The sequence below is a fragment of the Diadema antillarum genome, unplaced genomic scaffold (genome assembly GCF_040938485.1).
Source record: "Diadema antillarum isolate AM-2024a unplaced genomic scaffold, OU_Dant_1.0 seq00000324_RagTag, whole genome shotgun sequence".
NCBI classification, from domain to species: Eukaryota; Metazoa; Echinodermata; class Echinoidea; order Diadematoida; family Diadematidae; genus Diadema; species Diadema antillarum.
In genome coordinates this window covers 894,871-912,622 of record NW_027271343.1, presented here as the reverse complement: position 1 = coordinate 912,622, position 17,752 = coordinate 894,871, and the positions used below count along the sequence as shown (strand labels likewise).

Here is a 17,752-nt window from a genome sequence, read left to right as displayed (position 1 = left end):
CTGCACTTTCTGCCATCTTCTTGAGAAATCTATGATGGATTTTCATCAAACTTTGCAGAAAGCATCTAAATGGCAATACAATCTTAATTTGTTAAAATGAGCCCCCCCCCCCCACCTCCCCACTGACCAAAGATGAAGGGTTGCAGTCTCAGAGGCCATCGAACTAAAAAAAAATGGAGCTAAGTTAGTGCTTTGAAGACATAAATGACTGAAATTTCATGATTGATTATGGTGGATCCAGGGGTGCCCTGATCGGGGGGGGGGGGGGGGGGGGGGGGGGGGGGGGGGGGAGGGGGGGAGAGATGAAGGGTTTGAGTGGGATTTTCCACAATTTTTGTATCTTCTTAATCCCCCCCCCCCTCGGCACGAAGAAAACTAAAAAAGACAGAGCTAACTTTGTGCTTTGAAGACATTAAAGGGGAAGTCCAGTCCAAATGTAAGTTAGTCTGATTAAAAAAAAAGAGTAAAATCTTATGAGTGCAACGGTAAAAATCTGACTGAAATCGAATGAGAAATAAGGAAGTTATGACATTTTGAAGTTTTCCTAGTTTCTGCAAAATAGTTCTTGTACAGTGGATATGAATATGCAAATGAGTGAGCTAACCAAGTCATAACCTTACATTTTTCCATTGATCATGTACAAAAAATTATGAAAATTCAATGTTTCTGTCATTGAAGTCTGAAACATGATGTTACTCTAGGTCGAATAACTTCAGAATACTAATCCGTTAGACATACAAGGATATGAGTGGCGGCGGGGGGTGGGCTCATTTAAAAAATTAATGTTATCACCATGTAGATGCTATCTGCCAAGTTTGGTGAAAATCCGTCATAGATTTCTCAAAATGCAGAAAAGTTGGAAAATCCCCCTCCTCCCCCTTACCCCCCCCCCCCACCCAATCAGGGCATCCCTCCATCTACGGTCATAATAACATGAAATTTCAGTCACGAACAGTTTTCATAGCACTAACTTAGTTCTATCTAACATCTATCTATCTAACATCTTTGCTATATTAATGCAGAAAACCCCATTCAATTTGGTTAAGTGGTCAAAGAGATATGTGGATCCTTGTAAAGCATGTCATGGGTCTGATTCTTCAAAGTTAGGCACTTGGATGCTCTTTGAACTGCATATGGATCATGTGTGAACACAATGGACAGAACATGGAAGGAAGAGATTCCTGACATGTTTTACAAAACTCGTCATTTCTCTTTGGACACTGAAGCAAATCGGATGGGGTTTTCTGTAAGATGTGGGTAATAAGTTATAGTTTCTTACACTGAAATTGTATTTGGATTGATTAACCATTTTTGAAGTTATTATTGCCAAGGGTCCTGTTGTCATTTTTGGCGGGACATAAGGTAAACGTGGATTGAGCGAACGCGTCAATATTTTTATAACACATCAGTGAAAGCTTGAGGAAAATCTGACAATCCATTCAAAAGTTATGAATTTTTAATGTTCCTGTGCAGTCATTGCTGGATGAAAACCCTATGATGTCACATGCGCAGAATGATATAAGGAAAATATGAAGAGATTTCCACAAAATCTAATCTTTTGAAACAAGGCAATCGCCAAATTGTGTCTCGCCCATTCGCGTACGAGGAATTCATATTACTCCCAGAAGTTAATTAACCTGCTTATGACCTTTGACCTTGTGGTGACCTTCATCACCCTAAGGGACATTTACCATCCAAGTTTGGTCACAAATGAACAAAGGGATCATAAGTAATGAGCCATAATCGAAACGCGCCATAAAAACTTAACATTAGGCCCAAAAAATTTGTTGACCCCTTTCTATGACCTTTGACCTTCTGATGACCTTTAACTCCCCAAGGGACATCTACCGTCCAAGTTTGGTCACAAACGGACATAGGGATCAAAAGTTATGAGCCACAATCAAAACGCGCCCTAAAAACATAACATTGGGCCCTAAAAGTTTGTTGACCCCTGTCTGTGACCTTTGACCTTGTGACGACCTTCACCTCCCCAAGGGACATCTTCCATCCAAGTTTGGTCACAAACGGACATAGGGATCAAAAGTTATGAGCCATAAACGAAATGCGCCCTAAAAACTTAACGTTGGGCCCTAAAAGTTCGTTGACCCCTGTCTGTAACCTTTGACCTTGTGGTTACCTTCAACTTCCCAAGAGACATCTACCATCACCCAAGTTTGATTGCCATTGTAGTAACATGTGCTGAGTTACGTGTGATAAGAAAGTCTTGCAAGTAAACTTTAACGTATGACCTCAAATGACCTTACCTTATCCTGTGACCTCCAACGGCACCATAACATGAAGGTACCCCCAGTGCATCTATGACCCAAGTTAGGTTGTAATCCAAGCAACTTATGTGAAGTTATTTGTCAAAAGAGAGTCTTGCAGGTAAACTTTCACATAGAAAAGAGAGTCTTGCACATACTCTTTGATATATGACCTCAAATGACCTTTGACATCATCAAATGACCTCTGACAACACCATAACATGAAGATACCCCTAGTGCTTCTATCACCCAAGTGTGGCTGCCATTGCTGTAACAGTTGCCAAGTTATGCATCATAAGAGAGTCTTGCAGGTAAACTTTAACATTTGTGACGGACGACGGACGGATGACGGACGGACGCCATTTGGATCCCATAGTCTCGCCTTCACCTCCGGTGGGCGAGACAAAAAAGTACACATCCTCTCCAATTGTTACTTAATGTATTCTAGGTATTATATTTTTCCCCCAGCCTTGTGAAAGAGGCAAGTGAAGTGCTCTTTCATTATGCAAGAAAAGTGAAAATATGTTGGATTTTCTTCACATTTTCTTTATATTGTTCTACACAAGTGACATTACAAGCTGTAGTAGTCTTCTCCTCCAGTAATGACAGCCAGAACTTCCAAATTCATAACTTTTGAACAGATTTTTCTCAAACTTTCACTTCACTTATAAATGTGTGTCAACTAATATTGCTGCATTCTTTCAATCCACATGTTTGTCAAGATGAACTTGGCTATATCACTTCTGGGTTCAAGGAATTCCTTAATTTGGGGGCTGGTGCGGGGGGGGGGGGGGGGGGGGGGGGGGTGGGGGGGTCATGGTGCCCATTTGAACAAATTGAGATCCTATCCCCCTAGGGAGGCTATCTGCCAAGTTTGGTGAAAATCCGTCTTGGGGTTTTCAAGAAAAATATGAAAATGTAAAAAAGTTTATATACGATTAACGACAGACAACGAACGATGGATGATGGATGCCGGATGAAGAGCAATCACAATAGCTCACTCGAGCCTTCCGCTCGCGTGAACTAAAAATCAAAGCTGGATGGAGTGGAATCTCCTGCACCAAAGTACCAAGTTTAGATGGCTTTGATACTATGCTCTTTGCATGTAAGCAAAACACTAGTCTAGATACAGTAACAATTTTTATGTAGCTTCGAATTGTTGCGCTGAAGACTTTTTAACCGTGTGCAAGTTGGCTACTACTACAGTGACTTCATGTATCTATCCATCCTTGAGGAAATGTTACACACATCCAAGGGACTCCATCATAAATAGACCGGTTCGTAATTCCACTTTGCGCATGAGCAGAAATGGGTCTTGTACCAACAGGCATTTTGGTTTGTAAATTCACTGAGATAAGCATCTGTGATGAAATGATTATTCATGTGATTCTTATCTAAATGGTGCTTGCCAGCACATCCACCTGACAGCAAGAATGGTATTTCGCAATATAAAAGGAAATAGGCTGTAATTACATTCAGTTTCAATACAAAGCAATGAAATGGATGCCTGCTAAATTGTCAACTGATGTAGTATTCTGATCACCTGATCTCAACACAAGTTCATTCTTTGTTTGAACATGAATTCCATAAATTCTTACATCGGGCAAGCTTATGCATTATGCCGCTTTGAAAACGAGAGAAGTGCCTAAAGCTAGTATCTCACCAATGGAGACGTCTCCGCGACGTCTCCAACTGATCAGTCACAGCAGTCGCGGAGACGTCTCCAACACAAAAATGTCCAAGGAGACGTCTCTGAGACGAGCTATGGCAGGTGTCAAAAAATTTCAAATATGAGGGAGCTGTTGCAGGATCACCTGACTTGATCTAGGCAGGATGTCAGCACGCAGATGGGTCACGTGGTTTCTAAAGTAGGTCAAACAGCGTCAAATAGAGTCGCGGAGACGTCTCCGCGACCTCTCACCAGTTTTTCTGGTCTCCAGCAGGTCTCGGCGACATCTCTGAGACGTCTCAGCAGTCGCGTATATGATTAGTCTCCGGGACTGATGGAGACGTCTCAGAGACGTCGCAGAGACTTCGCGAAAAATCAAACATGTTTAAATTTCTTGCGACTAATCGGAGACTGTAATTTTCAGGCCCCTGAAATCAAAATGCATGTTGATTTGTGCTGATTTATGATACCCTCAACATCACTTTTGCAGTGAAACGAATATCTAGAAACATTCCATATATTTTTAATAATTTTTTCTTCTATTTTTCTTCAGATTACTTGGGAATGCCCACAAAAAATCCTTCCAAACCAATTTTCCTCAGATGACCTCATCTTTCAATCATTGCTTAAGTACTCAAATGTTCAACAAAAGACATTGGAATGCACCATCCCCTCAACTCTGCATAAATTGCATATTCCCTCGCCATGTCTTTTGTTAAGCCATGTTCAGATGTATTTCTAGTCGGAGTAAAAATATATGGCACGGCAATCAAAATTAAAATTAATGCATATCTTACCACGACCCTTGTGTCCACACGACGGTCGTGGGAAGAAACTCTGACCAATTATTTATGTGCAAGGGTCGGTGTAACCGTTACAGCTCGTTATTACGAAGGTTCGTTTTTCCGAAGGGTCTTTAGTCCGAAGATTTGTTATTCCGAAGGTTCATTGTTCCGAATTTCATATTCGGATTAACGAATCTTCGGAATAACAAATCTTCAGAATAATGCCACAAATGTTCGGATTAACGAACCCTTTTTCATTTTCGGATCAACGAACCTCTAGGTATAGAGAATTTGTGTGATTCGGATTAACAACCCTTCGGAATAACGAACCTTCGGAATAGCGAACCTTCGGAATAACGAACAGCACCTGGTGTAACTTCCGGAAGTGGTAGCGCCGCGCACGTCGACCATGCGATTGTTTTTTACCAGTGGCATTTGTCTTCTTCATTCTTGTTGATGGAAATTTCTGCATGAGCGCTAGCTTCTTGGTCGCGATCGGCTAGGTTAGCATTGCACTACATGCACATGTGTACTCGCAAAATGTCAACATTGCGATTTGACCCAGGAAGTTTTACCTAGGTCGTAAGGGATGTAAGTTCATAGATACTCCGAGGGCTTGTCCGCACGGGGAATTTACTCCGACCGGCTAGTCGTGGAGTATCTCGTTCGGAGGAAGAGGTCGTGGTAAGTTCCTCCGATCAGAGGAAGTTACCAGGACCTTGTTCAGACAGGCACTACTCCGAACTCTCCTCCGAAGTTACTCCGACCAAGCTTCCTCCGACCCTTCCTCCGAAGTTACTCCGACCAAAACTACCTCCGTCTGAGCACAGCTGTTGTCACATTAATATCACAGAAACATGCAAGTTATGCTGAATCGAGGGGAAGGTGCATTCCAATGTCTTTTGTTAAACATTTCAGTACTTTAGCAATGATTGACAGATGACGTCATCCGAGGAATATTGGTTTGGAAGGATTTTTTTGTGGGCGCTCCCAATTAATCTGAAGAAAAATAGGAGAAAACAATTGTTTAAAATGTATGGAATGTTTCTAGATATTCGTTTCACCGCAAAAGTGATGTTGAGGGTATCATAAATCAACACAAATCAACATGCATTTGGATTTCAGGGGCCCTTTAAATTTCAGCATGCTACCATTATACTGCCCAATTAGTTATCTTTTTAAAAATAAATTACTACTTGTGTAGAGTACTCTGTAGATAAATGGCAGCTTGTTTTCATGATTGATGTTAACATTATGCCATTTATTGAGCAATGATGCATATCCAATGATTTATTGTGAATTCTGCTGGTGTGATCTAGAGTCAACAAGTAGTGTGTGAAACTGCCCAGACAAGTGTGTACCATCCATCGCATGTCAAACCTGTGATTGTGTCTCATCAGAATTGTTGCTCAGTGTGAAAACATGTCATTTGTGAAAACCAGTTGGTATTATCAAAATCAATTATAAATCTATAGAAGTGATTACCATTACCAACACTAAATTATATTGCTCTTGTAGGCAAGAATTTCTTTGTAAAAGTTGAGTAATTTATCTTTAATTTCAAGTTTCCTATTCAGAGCAATTTAAGTGAAGGCGCAACCAATGAGTGACAGAACCAGAGCTTACCTCCTCGCAACTCCAGCAAATGCCTGGTAGGCCGTGGATGGCGTAATGTTGAGTGTCTGAATCATCTGTCGAAACTCAACCTCATACTGAACGTTGATTTGATCTCCAATCTGGGCCAATCTCCTGCCAACTCTCGATGTTGCACTACAAAGTACATTTTTGTTTTAGGTGGAGAAAGATTGAGTGATACTGTGAAAGGTTTGCAGTGGAATTTACTTGAATGGAATTTGTCGTGGAGCTACTTTTTGGGATGATAATTTGGTAATTATAATGCCAAAAATAGTGCAGAAACAGAGTACAATGGAGGTACATGTAGTCTGCATAAAATGAAATATGACATACCATCTGTAAGACACTAAGTATATTACCAACAGGGATGCTAGGGAAGTTAAAGAAATTTGATTGCAGCAAAAAGGGTCAATGCCCCTTCCTTTTCTGACCTAATGGCAATATTTGAAAAGAGCATGGAATTCAGTAGTACGAGGTCTCACAGATGATGATAATTGTTTGCACTTTAAAGGACAAGTTCACCTTCATAAACATAAGGATTGAGAGAATGCAACAATATTAGTAGAACACATCAGTGAAAGTTTGAGGAAAATTGGACAATCGATGCAAAAGTTATGAATTTTAAAAATTTTTGTGTTGGAACCGCTGGATGAGGAGACTACTACAGCTTGTGAGTCATATGCGTACAACAGTATAAAGAAAATGTAAAAGAAAATTCAACATATTTTCACTTTTTTCGCATAATAAAAGAGCTCTTGACTTGCCTCTTTCTAAAGGCAGGGGGAATAATATTGCCCATAACATTTGTCGGTAACGAGTCAGGGGAATGTGTACTTTTTTCAAAAGATGGAATTTTGTGAAATTCTCTTTATATTTTCCTTATATTGTTGTACGCAAGTTATTCATACACTGCAGTAGTCTTCTCATCCAGCGGTTGCTGCACAAAAATTTTAAAAATTCATAACTTTTGAACGGATTGTCTGATTTTCCTCAAACTTTCAATGATGTGTTCTACTAATATTGCTACATTCTCTCAATCCTTATGTTTATAAAGGTGAACTTGTCCTTTAATGTGTCAATACACTGCCAAGTACCATTTCAACAGAAAGCAGGAGACTCGGCTTTATAAAGCAATGATCTGATACAAAGAGGTCTATACACATACAAGTGTATATCTCAGTGTCAATAGAATTGAAGGACAGTCAACTCTATATATGTTAAATCTCTGCCCGACTTAGAAAAAAAAAAAAAACTAGAAATGTCGTGTATGCCTCCGCCATAATGCACGGTTCTCCCAATAGGTCTATAGTACATCTTGACAATGCATGATGACAGTCTCACATACTGTAAATGTGTAAAATTTTGTGGTGTTGAAATTTCACGAATTTTTGCACAACCAGAAACTTGTGCAAAAATAAAAGCACGCGAAAATTTTTGCTTGCCATATGCTCCAGATGTTGATGTCTTGATTCCGCAGAATTAAAAACAGGTGAAACTCTTCTTGCCCAGCTGAGGGCGAAAAATTAGTCACGCGAAAATGTCCACTTTTACAGTAAATTGGGAAAATTTCAAAATGACATGGCTGCGACACAAATTGTTGCCCCCTGAAACAGGCGACAAATTGTGCATGGAGCTGACGGCACTAATTGTCGCCCCAGCACAAAATGTCGTCTGGCCACATTTTGTGCTGAGGGCTGACGGCACATATTGTTGCCCGCCCTCAAAGCACACTTTGAGGGGTAATATCATTCTTGACATAGTCATTGAAATACCAACACATAATTAACATGGCTACATCCATGCAAACAAGCCATGTAAAAAGTCACGGTGAGGTTTCATGGAAATGTGTATGGGCGCACATGATAATTGAGTGTAAGCTCATGTGCGTGTGTGTGTGTGTGTGTGTTATTGCATATTAAGGAAGAATGTGTGTTGAGGTGGTTTCTATGCATTATGAGTATTTGTTTGAGTGTTTTGTTGGTGCTTGTTTATAACGTATGTATTTGGGGTGTGCATATATGGCAGTTTGTTTGTGCTAAAATCAACTAACAATTGAAAAATTATTTATGGCGTGTCGAAATTATTCGTTCATGCATAGAGCATGGCAAACTTATTCTGGGACAAAGAATAGTGATATTGAAGTTAAAACTGATGGAAGAATATTAATGCAGTGAAAAAACAAGTAACAAAGACAGACAACATTTAGGGAGGGTACCTCCCTTGTATGCCTTTTTTCTTGGTCTCTCTCTCCTAGCCCGCCTCACCGCTGAAATTGACACACCCAAACTATTTTGAAGTCAACGCGGCTGTGAACTCTATAAACACATGCTCATACAAGTTGAAAGCATTTTAATTGCCACAGTAGTGCCTGCTACTGTCCAAAAAGTTCTTTTGCACAAACATCAAAACACAAACAGACACACGTACGAACACACAAACCACTACCACTATACAACCACCACACATGCACACAATTTCCATATTGTATTATTATAGTCCAAACATACTGTACATACACACACAGCTATGCGCAAACTCATACACAAGTCACATAATACGCACCTACAAATCATACATAACACATACCATGCAGCCCCCCCCCCCCCACACACACACACTTGTATACGCATAACTTACCAGTCATACCCACCCCACCCAAGCATAACACCGGAGCAAACCACCCCAACCACACAATTCATAGTGCATGGCCGACGACAATTTGTGCAGCTATGTTTCATTTTGCCAGCACAAATTGTCGCCATCGAGGTAAAAAGTTTGGAAGTGCACAAGCAGCACAATTTGTCGCCAGGCGACAAATTATGCAGGGGCGACAATATTTGCGCCGTAACAGACATGTTTGTCACAAATGTGTTGTTCACTATCCTTGAACCAGGTTTAATTGGATGAAAGGCTACATTTTCTAAAGAGAGCAGGTATTTGGGGATTTGAGGATTTTTACTTGCCTTTTGACTCTGTTAAGTTTATGAATTGAGTAATTTCCAAGATATTGAGAAAACATTTAATTTCAGAATTGAATAGTTAAATTTTAGCATTTCAACGTGGAATTTGACCATTGACTTTTGATGCTTTGACCCTAAGATTCCCAAGAGAATCACTGTCAGGTAATACACGCATAAATAAGTACTAAGCTTTATGATGATACCTTGAGCAACTTTCAAGATATGGAGGAAAAACTGAAATTTAGCATTTTCACTTGACCTATTGGCAAGAAACCTTTCCTAGCAAATTTCTATTAGGTGATTGCGTTTACATTAAGTTTCAAGAAAAATCCTGAAGGCATTGCATGGATATGACGGAAATAGAGAAATTTTGAGGAGTTGACCTTGACCTTTGAACCCATGATCCCAAAGATAATTACTGCTAGTCAGTATATGTATGCATCTGCACCAAGTTCCATGAAGATACCTTGAACCATTTCCAAGATACAATGTATGGAGGAAAAAGTGAAATTTTAACATATTCACTTGACCTTTGACCTGTGACCTTTAACCTCATAGCCCGAAACTTTTTCTAAACAATCTTCATTGGGTAGTACCTGTAATGTATACACTAAGTTTCAAGAAAATACCTTCAGGCATTGCACAAATATGGGGAAAATAGTGATACATGTACTTTGAGCATTACACCTTGACCGTTTGACCTTTGACCTTGAGCACGTGCACCCAAAAGTTGATTGGCAAAACTTGCTCATTCATACAAAATGTACATGTACATGCCAAGTTTCAATAGGATACCTCAAAACGTTTTTTGAGTTACGCTGTCCACAAAATTGATTACGGACGGACAACCCGAAAACATAATGCCTCCGCAACACTTAGTGGCGGAGGCATAAAAATGCTTGGATCAATATTATGCAGCATGTCCGTACAGGAACATGACATAAGTTAAAAACGTCTTGCCCAAATCAAAGCAGGACATATATTCTCCAGTCCTGACAAACTTGAATTTTAAGGCCCTGTCACACCTTTCTGGGCAAGCTACTCGTGCTTGATGAGTGTATGGATTTTCCAGCACGCAGGGTAATTTTCTGCGGGCTGACAAGGATTTGGGCGAGTTTTGTGGGCGCCTTACATGTACCTGCTAGACCTGTGCTACTTACGTTCTACTCACGTTCTAGTTACGGGCAAGTTGTCTGGGAGTTCCTGTGAGGTGCTACCACTACGGCACTTCTACTGGTGTTCTGCGTGGACATCTGAGGGCAATCCCTGCGACTCATCCAGAACCCAGAACAAGTTTGAGCAATGCTCAAGGGCCCGTCACACCCTTCCTTGGAGGCCTTGTGACTTGCGGGGAACAATTTTTCTATCCGGAGGTCCCCGTAGATGGCCTGCACAGTGACAGTACCTAGCAAGTAGTTGCCCGTAGCTGCCCACACTAGTTTGACTTACCTGCAGCCAAGTTTAGAGCAACTCGCGGGATTGCCAGCAGAGGTCCATGCACAACACCAGTAGGAGGCCCGTAGCTGCCGCAAGTCACAAGCAGTTGCATGCTGAGGGTCAGTTACTGCTTTTCTGCTGGTTAGTCGAGTCGGCTGTGGCCAGGATTATGACATTCTCTGGGACCTCTGCCAAATAATTCCTTCAAAGGAATTCCTTCACTGAGTTGTCAGCCCCCACGAGCCTGACACACACAGGTCACACAGAATACCTGCAAGTAGAACTTAAGTAGCACGCATCCAGCAGGTAAGGCGTATGCAATACTCACCCAAATCCTTGTCCGCCCTCAGAAATTGTCCGGTATGCTGGAAAATCCCCAAATGCAAAAAGCACATGTAGCTTGCCTGGAAAGGTGTGACAGGGCCTAAACATGGCTGCGGGTAAATAGGATTTGCGTACGCACCTCCGGGTGAGATATGTGCTAGGTACTGTCATATGCGGGCCATCTGCGGGGATCTCCGGGTAGCAAAAACTGCTTTCCGCAAATCCCACACAAGGCTTGCCCGGAAAGGTGTGACAGGGCCTTTACACAGAGTTACATACCACAACTATAGGTAAGAATTACATTGGTAATATGTTTAGAACAAATCAATTTCACAGATGCTAATAAAAACTGAAATGAGTCTTACAAGTGTGACTGTTTGAAATATGCAGGTACCGGTAACAAATATTACCTCATGGGATCTGCTGTAAAGTTCTGGAATTCTGGTAGTCTTGGCGTGGAGATGTTTAAATCACTGCTCTGGTCCTGCATGTCCAGTGTCAGCCTCTGGTACATGAAATTTCTGACAATTGACTCTGTCTGCTCATTCACCTCCTCTGTGTCCACCACCTCCACTGTCTGTGTTACTGATGAAGACCCTGTCGCCATTGTGACAGTTTCTCCCTCTAATGTTCTTGTGCCGTATAGTGTAATTCCAACACTGAGGTGCATCCGACTTGCCACTCTGTGTTCAGGCCCTAATGCATGATAGATTTGTCCGCATTCATACACTTTAAACTATTGACACACAAATGATGGACGTACTGAGTGTTAGTTTGCTGTCCTTGAAGTTCAAGCAATGCCAGGGATGACAAGTATGACTTTGGATGGCAGGAACTAATCTGTAGAGTGTTGCAGTTCTTTTGTGATAACATTCATTGTTGCAACTAAGAGTCACGTGGTGAAAGTTTCTGTTTCATCGCACATATATCAACACTATTTGTAGCTCTCTGTCACAATGCAGCAAAATCTGTCTATTGGAAAATAGTGTTCTTCACCAACATTCCAGTTGCATCACCAATCTTTGTACTTCACATTTGGACGAATTGGCCCAAAGGTATTTGTTCCAGCACTGAGGGAATACCCCCAGTCATCCACCTGTCCTCACAAGTTCCTGTTGCAATAGAATCAGAAACAAGAAAATATTCCTGAGTCACGTACTTCAGGACTAAGATCAAAAGTGATCAAAAGGAAACCCCCAGCTCCCAAGATGACTTATCTATTAATGGCACATATCCATTACCCATGAATACAAATAAAAATTGAGTAAGTAGTCCACGTGTTGGTGCAATAATGTCAAAAATAAATCAGAAACAAAGTTCATGCTGTTATTACCAACAGTTTTAGCACAAACACTTTTAAGCCAAGCGTCCTTTCTCAAGTGTTCTTGATTCTGAGAGAACAATAACAAGTCATAATGATATTGCAACAACGCGCTTTAAAAACGCATAGATGCTGGGTGTCCTAGCACCCAGCGAGCATCCTGGCAGCGGCATCAGTCTCACATCACAATACAATGTACAAGGACAATTCAAAGCGTACATAACGAGAGACCTGAGGGTGTCACGCTCACCTGAGTATTCCAAGTTCACCTTACATGTATTCTTGCAGACTCTATGACCCCGTTTACAGTGAGTGCACATGAAAAGGCCGGGCTCGGATGCGGCCGAGGCCCGGCCTTCATTTTAGTGTAAACTCGCAAAAGGCCAAATGCGAGGCCAAAAAGCGGGGCCAAAATTGGCTGCGCATTTGGCCACGCTCTGGAGGTGGCCTCAGCCATGGCCGAGCCGCAGCCGAGCCCAGCCTTTTCTCAGTGTAAACGCAAACTGGACCAAATGCGGTACCAAATTTAGTCTGGCTTCCAGACCCTCTCTCCATACTATTTCGCTATTCAGGATATTAACGCCCTCAACGTTGAAAACTAGTATACCCTTGTAGTTTAAGGTGGTTTTGTCCTGCAAAGGATTTTTCCTTCGGCAAAGGCGGCGACTTTGTCGCCGCCGTGGAGTCAGTTGGCAAAGGGTCTGGAATGGGCAAGTCGAAGATAACGGCGCGCGTTACATATGGGACATTCAGAGACTTTATGACCTGAAAAATAGTGTTAATGGCTTTTGATCATATCAAACTTTAACATGGTGATTGATATCTAGAAGTATAATCATGCAAAAAATGGAGAAAAATGACCTTCACAATTATATTCTAGAAGAGAAAATATGTGCCGTTACGTATCATATGGGACGTGTATAATGTGCCTGACTAAAAGTTTATTTACAGCTTTATTAGAATAAAAAAAATATACCCTAACTTAGGTCTCGTTTGTGTCGACTCCTACTGTAGGCCTACTTACAGTAGGCCCTACTAACATTAGGGTAGTAGTGTTCTACCGTTTACTCTCTACGCAGGCCTAATAAAACGTACCAAAACTCTCAAACTCTTTCTACTCGATTGTCTAGGTCTATGTAACATCCAGACGTCTATTTTGGGGCATCATTTAACAGACTAGTAATATCAATGACATTAGTTTCTAGCTAGATTTCTAGTCTAGACTCTAGATCTAACGCTAGACTCTATATCCAGGTAGGGGCTAAATCTAGAGCTAGACTGTCTATTGGGGATCTAGGCCTAGGCCAAGCCTATAGTAGATCGAAGAATTCAAAGCCTAACTTGCCTATCTAATGACTAACAGTAAGTCTATAAAGTCTATAGCCTATAATGTCTAGTATTGTTTTACTCTACTAGTAGGCCCTAGAATGAATAGTGGTATAGATCACAGATCTAACGTTAGATCTACGTTTCAGATCTATTTCTAGGGCTAAATGGTTATAATTTAGCTTTTTAACCTGTACATTCTACTAGATTCTTCATATTACAGACTTAAAGAATGTCTAATCCGAATCAAATCTAGAAAAATAGAAAACTGAGTAAAGACAGAATAACCGGCGATTCAGCCGAAGTTAAGTAATGGTAGGCCCCAGTAGTCTAGTTAGGCCCCTACTGCACAACTCTACTGGGAGTACCGGTACGGTATCGGTATTATTATTAAAAAGTAAACTTGTAAAAGTGTTAGTATTGGTCAATTTCTGACATCTATAGGATTGGATCGAAAATGCCATCGTGATGGACGGTATCCTAGATATTGATGTCAGACAAGATGCAAACTATAACGTTTGTTCGATCTAGAAATGCTCAAGGCTTAAATAACACTAGATTGTAGCACAAATACTGTATACGCTATATATTTCGCGTGGGTTTTGTTTTCGCGAATTTCGCGAGTCGGGAGCTATTCGCGAAATTAAACAACACGCGAAAATATTACCTTCCAAAATGAATCCCTTGCCTTGATGATACGAACATTTCAGTACTAGTATACCATGTCACGGCTTACCGAACAGACCATACTGGCTCAGCTTGTTTACGTTTACGCACGTCCACGTCTACTTACGAATACTGGTAGAGAGCCAATCCATTATCGCAAGGGGGACCACTCGTCAGAAATCTAGCGCGATGGACTTAACCACTTCAAAAAATGTTGAATTCTAACTTACTAGTTCGCAGAGCTTGGGTAAGTTTTTTCATGCAGTGTATAACTAGTATCATTCTTATTTGCTAGTAAGTTGAAAATTCACACTTTCTTTGCCACTTCATATTTTCTCTGGTCCCCCAATCGCGAATTTAACCACTCGCGAAAGTGTGTGACAGCGGCAATTCGCGAAAATTTATGTACGCGAAAATTATAGCGTATACAGTAGTAAGGCATACCGCATATTGACCTGTTTTGAAGCCTGCCAGTCTATGAAGGGAAAGAAAGTGGCAATTTCCCCAAGAGTAACGAGGGTTATTGCTTTTGGATCCATTGCTTTAGCGTGACTTTCGTCGTGTACAATACTCCGTAGCCGTACGACGTGTCCAGTGCCATATAAGAGAGTCTGATCAACTCATAAATTGAATGCCATGTCGTTACCCAGCGTACAGTGCGCTTAAATGGTTTTAGCGTGTGCGCTTTGGGGTTAGCGCAGGCGTCCCAAAGGCGCAATGCATTGTGTTGCTTGATTTTTTTTTTTTTTTAGAGAGAGAGAGAGAGAGAGAGAAAGGGTGTAGGTTGGGGAGGGGCATTCATTCATTCCATCCATGTTGAACAAAGCCAACAATCAATCATTTTTACACATTCAAATAGACACAAGCACACAGGTATATTTATAAACAATAGGGAAGGTGTTTAAAGGACATAATTCCTGAATATGAATATGATATATTATTGCTGTATAAAGAATTCACAGTATGTGTCGTAAACTTTCATTAAACTGTAGGCCCCTATGCTATATTGTATATTTAGCAAGTTGTTATTGTATAACAAAATGATACAATGTTATATATTTACAATTCTAGCTGTACTGTGCACAGACGATAAACAAATTTCACCAGTTTTACTGTTTCGCACATGAATAACCATCAATTAACATCCTATTTAGTACCATAAACTGACATGAAGGCCTATAAGTACTAGTATATAGTACGCAGTAGCGCGCGTAAAGTCAATCTATTTTTAGCTTGCGTCGCCCGAGTTGTTTACTACGCGTACTGGGCTATTTTCATGTCTGCACAGTTTGCGACGCAGAGAGCTTCTTCATGCACTGGTCATATGGGGGCGCGATTTTATTTTTTATACGTTGCGTCCCAGCGTAATCTAAAGCTACTTTTTCACACGACGCAGGAAGAGGAGAACGTCCAGCGCAAGCGTCGGCTCAAACGTTCGCGCGGTCAAAATCTAAAGCTCCCTAATATACGGCACTGGACGTGTCTAGCTAGCTAGCTAGCAGCACTGCTAGCTTGAACGCACAGCGCGTTCGTCACTACCAAGGCCGCGCACGCGCGTGCTAAGATATGCCATGTCCGTGCGGGATGCAGGAACACTTGTCCTTGGTCCAAGCGTTGTCGTAAGTCGACTTACGCAAGTTCTGCCTGATTAACATCAGAAAATTCATTTCGTATCTCGACTTACGCAGTTCTGCCAGATTAATCGCCCTCTCTCCTCAGGAAAAATTACTTTCTAAAAATAACTTTTGTACCGAATCACAACTTATTTTTTGGCCCACTTGAAAGAGCATGAGAAAAAACAACACAAACCTCAAAATCGACCAAAATCGACTTAGGGAGGGAGTTCTGCCAGATTACGGCCGAGATGGACGAACCATGTATCATCTTAACATCATGACTTATCCAACAACTGTCTCCTGTTTGCATACTTAATACTAACAAAAGATGACATTCAAAAGGAAAGAACAACGAACAAATGAGGAACGGAAGCGATCTGTGCTGTGTCGTGTTGGTCAATTGAACGCATATTTTTTGTACGTGTGGGACTACATAAAGACGATTACTAGACTAGATGCTAGAACGTTGGTTCCATTAGGCTGCACTGCATTGCACATGACTTCGTGTTTAGGCCTACTAACTATCAAACGTAAATCGCTGACAATCATACATTCAAAACGTATGAAGTGGTCGTATTTCCCAATTTTCTTCGATAGGCATCCATAAGATGACAGAACTTACATGTAATATTTTGCGTCATAGGTTGAAAAACCGTTATCACCAGTAGGACGTCGTGTGTACTTCAGTGTGTAACGTGTGTCAGTAGCTAGCTGTACAAATGCAGTGTGCGTTGCATGGTCTCAAGACCTGCGTAATCTCCATATACCCAACAACAACGTACAAATTTACGTACTATATCGGCACTCGGCGCAGGCGCAATTAACATGGCGTTGTGTGACGTCACGTTCAACTCGTACTCGGAGCTGAGTAGAGGTCATTATGAATATAATAATAATTAGTCCGGGAGCCAGCGGGGGTCAGCCTAGCTGAAAAAGGTTACCAATTTTTATGTATATAGCAATTTAGTACATATGCCATTAAGTATGGAAATGCACGTCTGGCTGGTCATCGGTGGGTGGGTGTGGCCAGGAGGGCCAAAAAAAGGACCCCTCAAATTTAGGCTAGCCTAGCTGGAAAAGTAACCCCATGAAAACAATTGGAACTTGTTCGTTACACTTACAGGATAAATGAATGACCATTGCCAGACGTTTCAAGTGGTGGGGTGGTAGCCGCCAGACGCTCTTAAAGGCCCAACTCCAGCTAGGCTAGCCTAGCTGAAAAAGTAACCTCATGAAAACCACTGGAACTTGTTCGTTACACTTACAGGATAAATGAATGACCATTGCCAGACGTTTTAAGTGGTGGTGGGTAGCGCCAGACGCCCTTAAAGACCCAAATTTTTCCAGCTAGGCTAGCCTAGCTGAAAAAGTAACCTCATGAAACCCACTGGAACTTGTTCGTTACACTTACAGGATAAATGAATGACCATTGCCAGACGTTTTAAGTGGTGGGGGGTAGCCGCCAGACGCCCTTAAAGACCCAAATTTTTCCAGCTAGGCTAGCCTAGCTGAAAAAGTAACCTCATGAAACCCACTGGAACTTGTTCGTTACACTTACAGGATAAATGAATGACCATTGCCAGACGTTTTAAGTGGTGGGGGGTAGCCGCCAGACGCCCTTAAAGACCCAAATTTTTCCAGCTAGGCTAGCCTAGCTGAAAAAGTAACCTAATGAAACCCACTGGAACTTGTTCGTTACACTTACAGGATAAATGCATGACCATTGCCAGACATTTTAAGTGGTGAGGG

At 41.4% G+C, this 17,752-nt stretch overlaps 1 protein-coding gene across 1 annotated transcript in view; it reads right to left on the bottom strand.

Annotated features, from left to right (window-relative positions):
* Positions 1 to 16,685, bottom strand: part of LOC139730628 (bcl-2 homologous antagonist/killer-like) — a 31,029-nt gene extending 14,344 nt beyond the window's left edge. The window contains exons 1-3 of the mRNA XM_071641485.1: positions 16,626 to 16,685; positions 11,485 to 12,186; positions 6,345 to 6,488 (exon numbers count right to left, since the gene is read on the bottom strand). Coding sequence (XP_071497586.1) covers positions 6,345 to 6,488; positions 11,485 to 11,744 — 404 coding nt within the window. The 5' untranslated portion in view covers positions 11,745 to 12,186; positions 16,626 to 16,685. The remainder of the gene's footprint in view (positions 1 to 6,344; positions 6,489 to 11,484; positions 12,187 to 16,625) is intronic.
* Between the last annotated feature and the right edge of the window lie 1,067 nt (positions 16,686 to 17,752).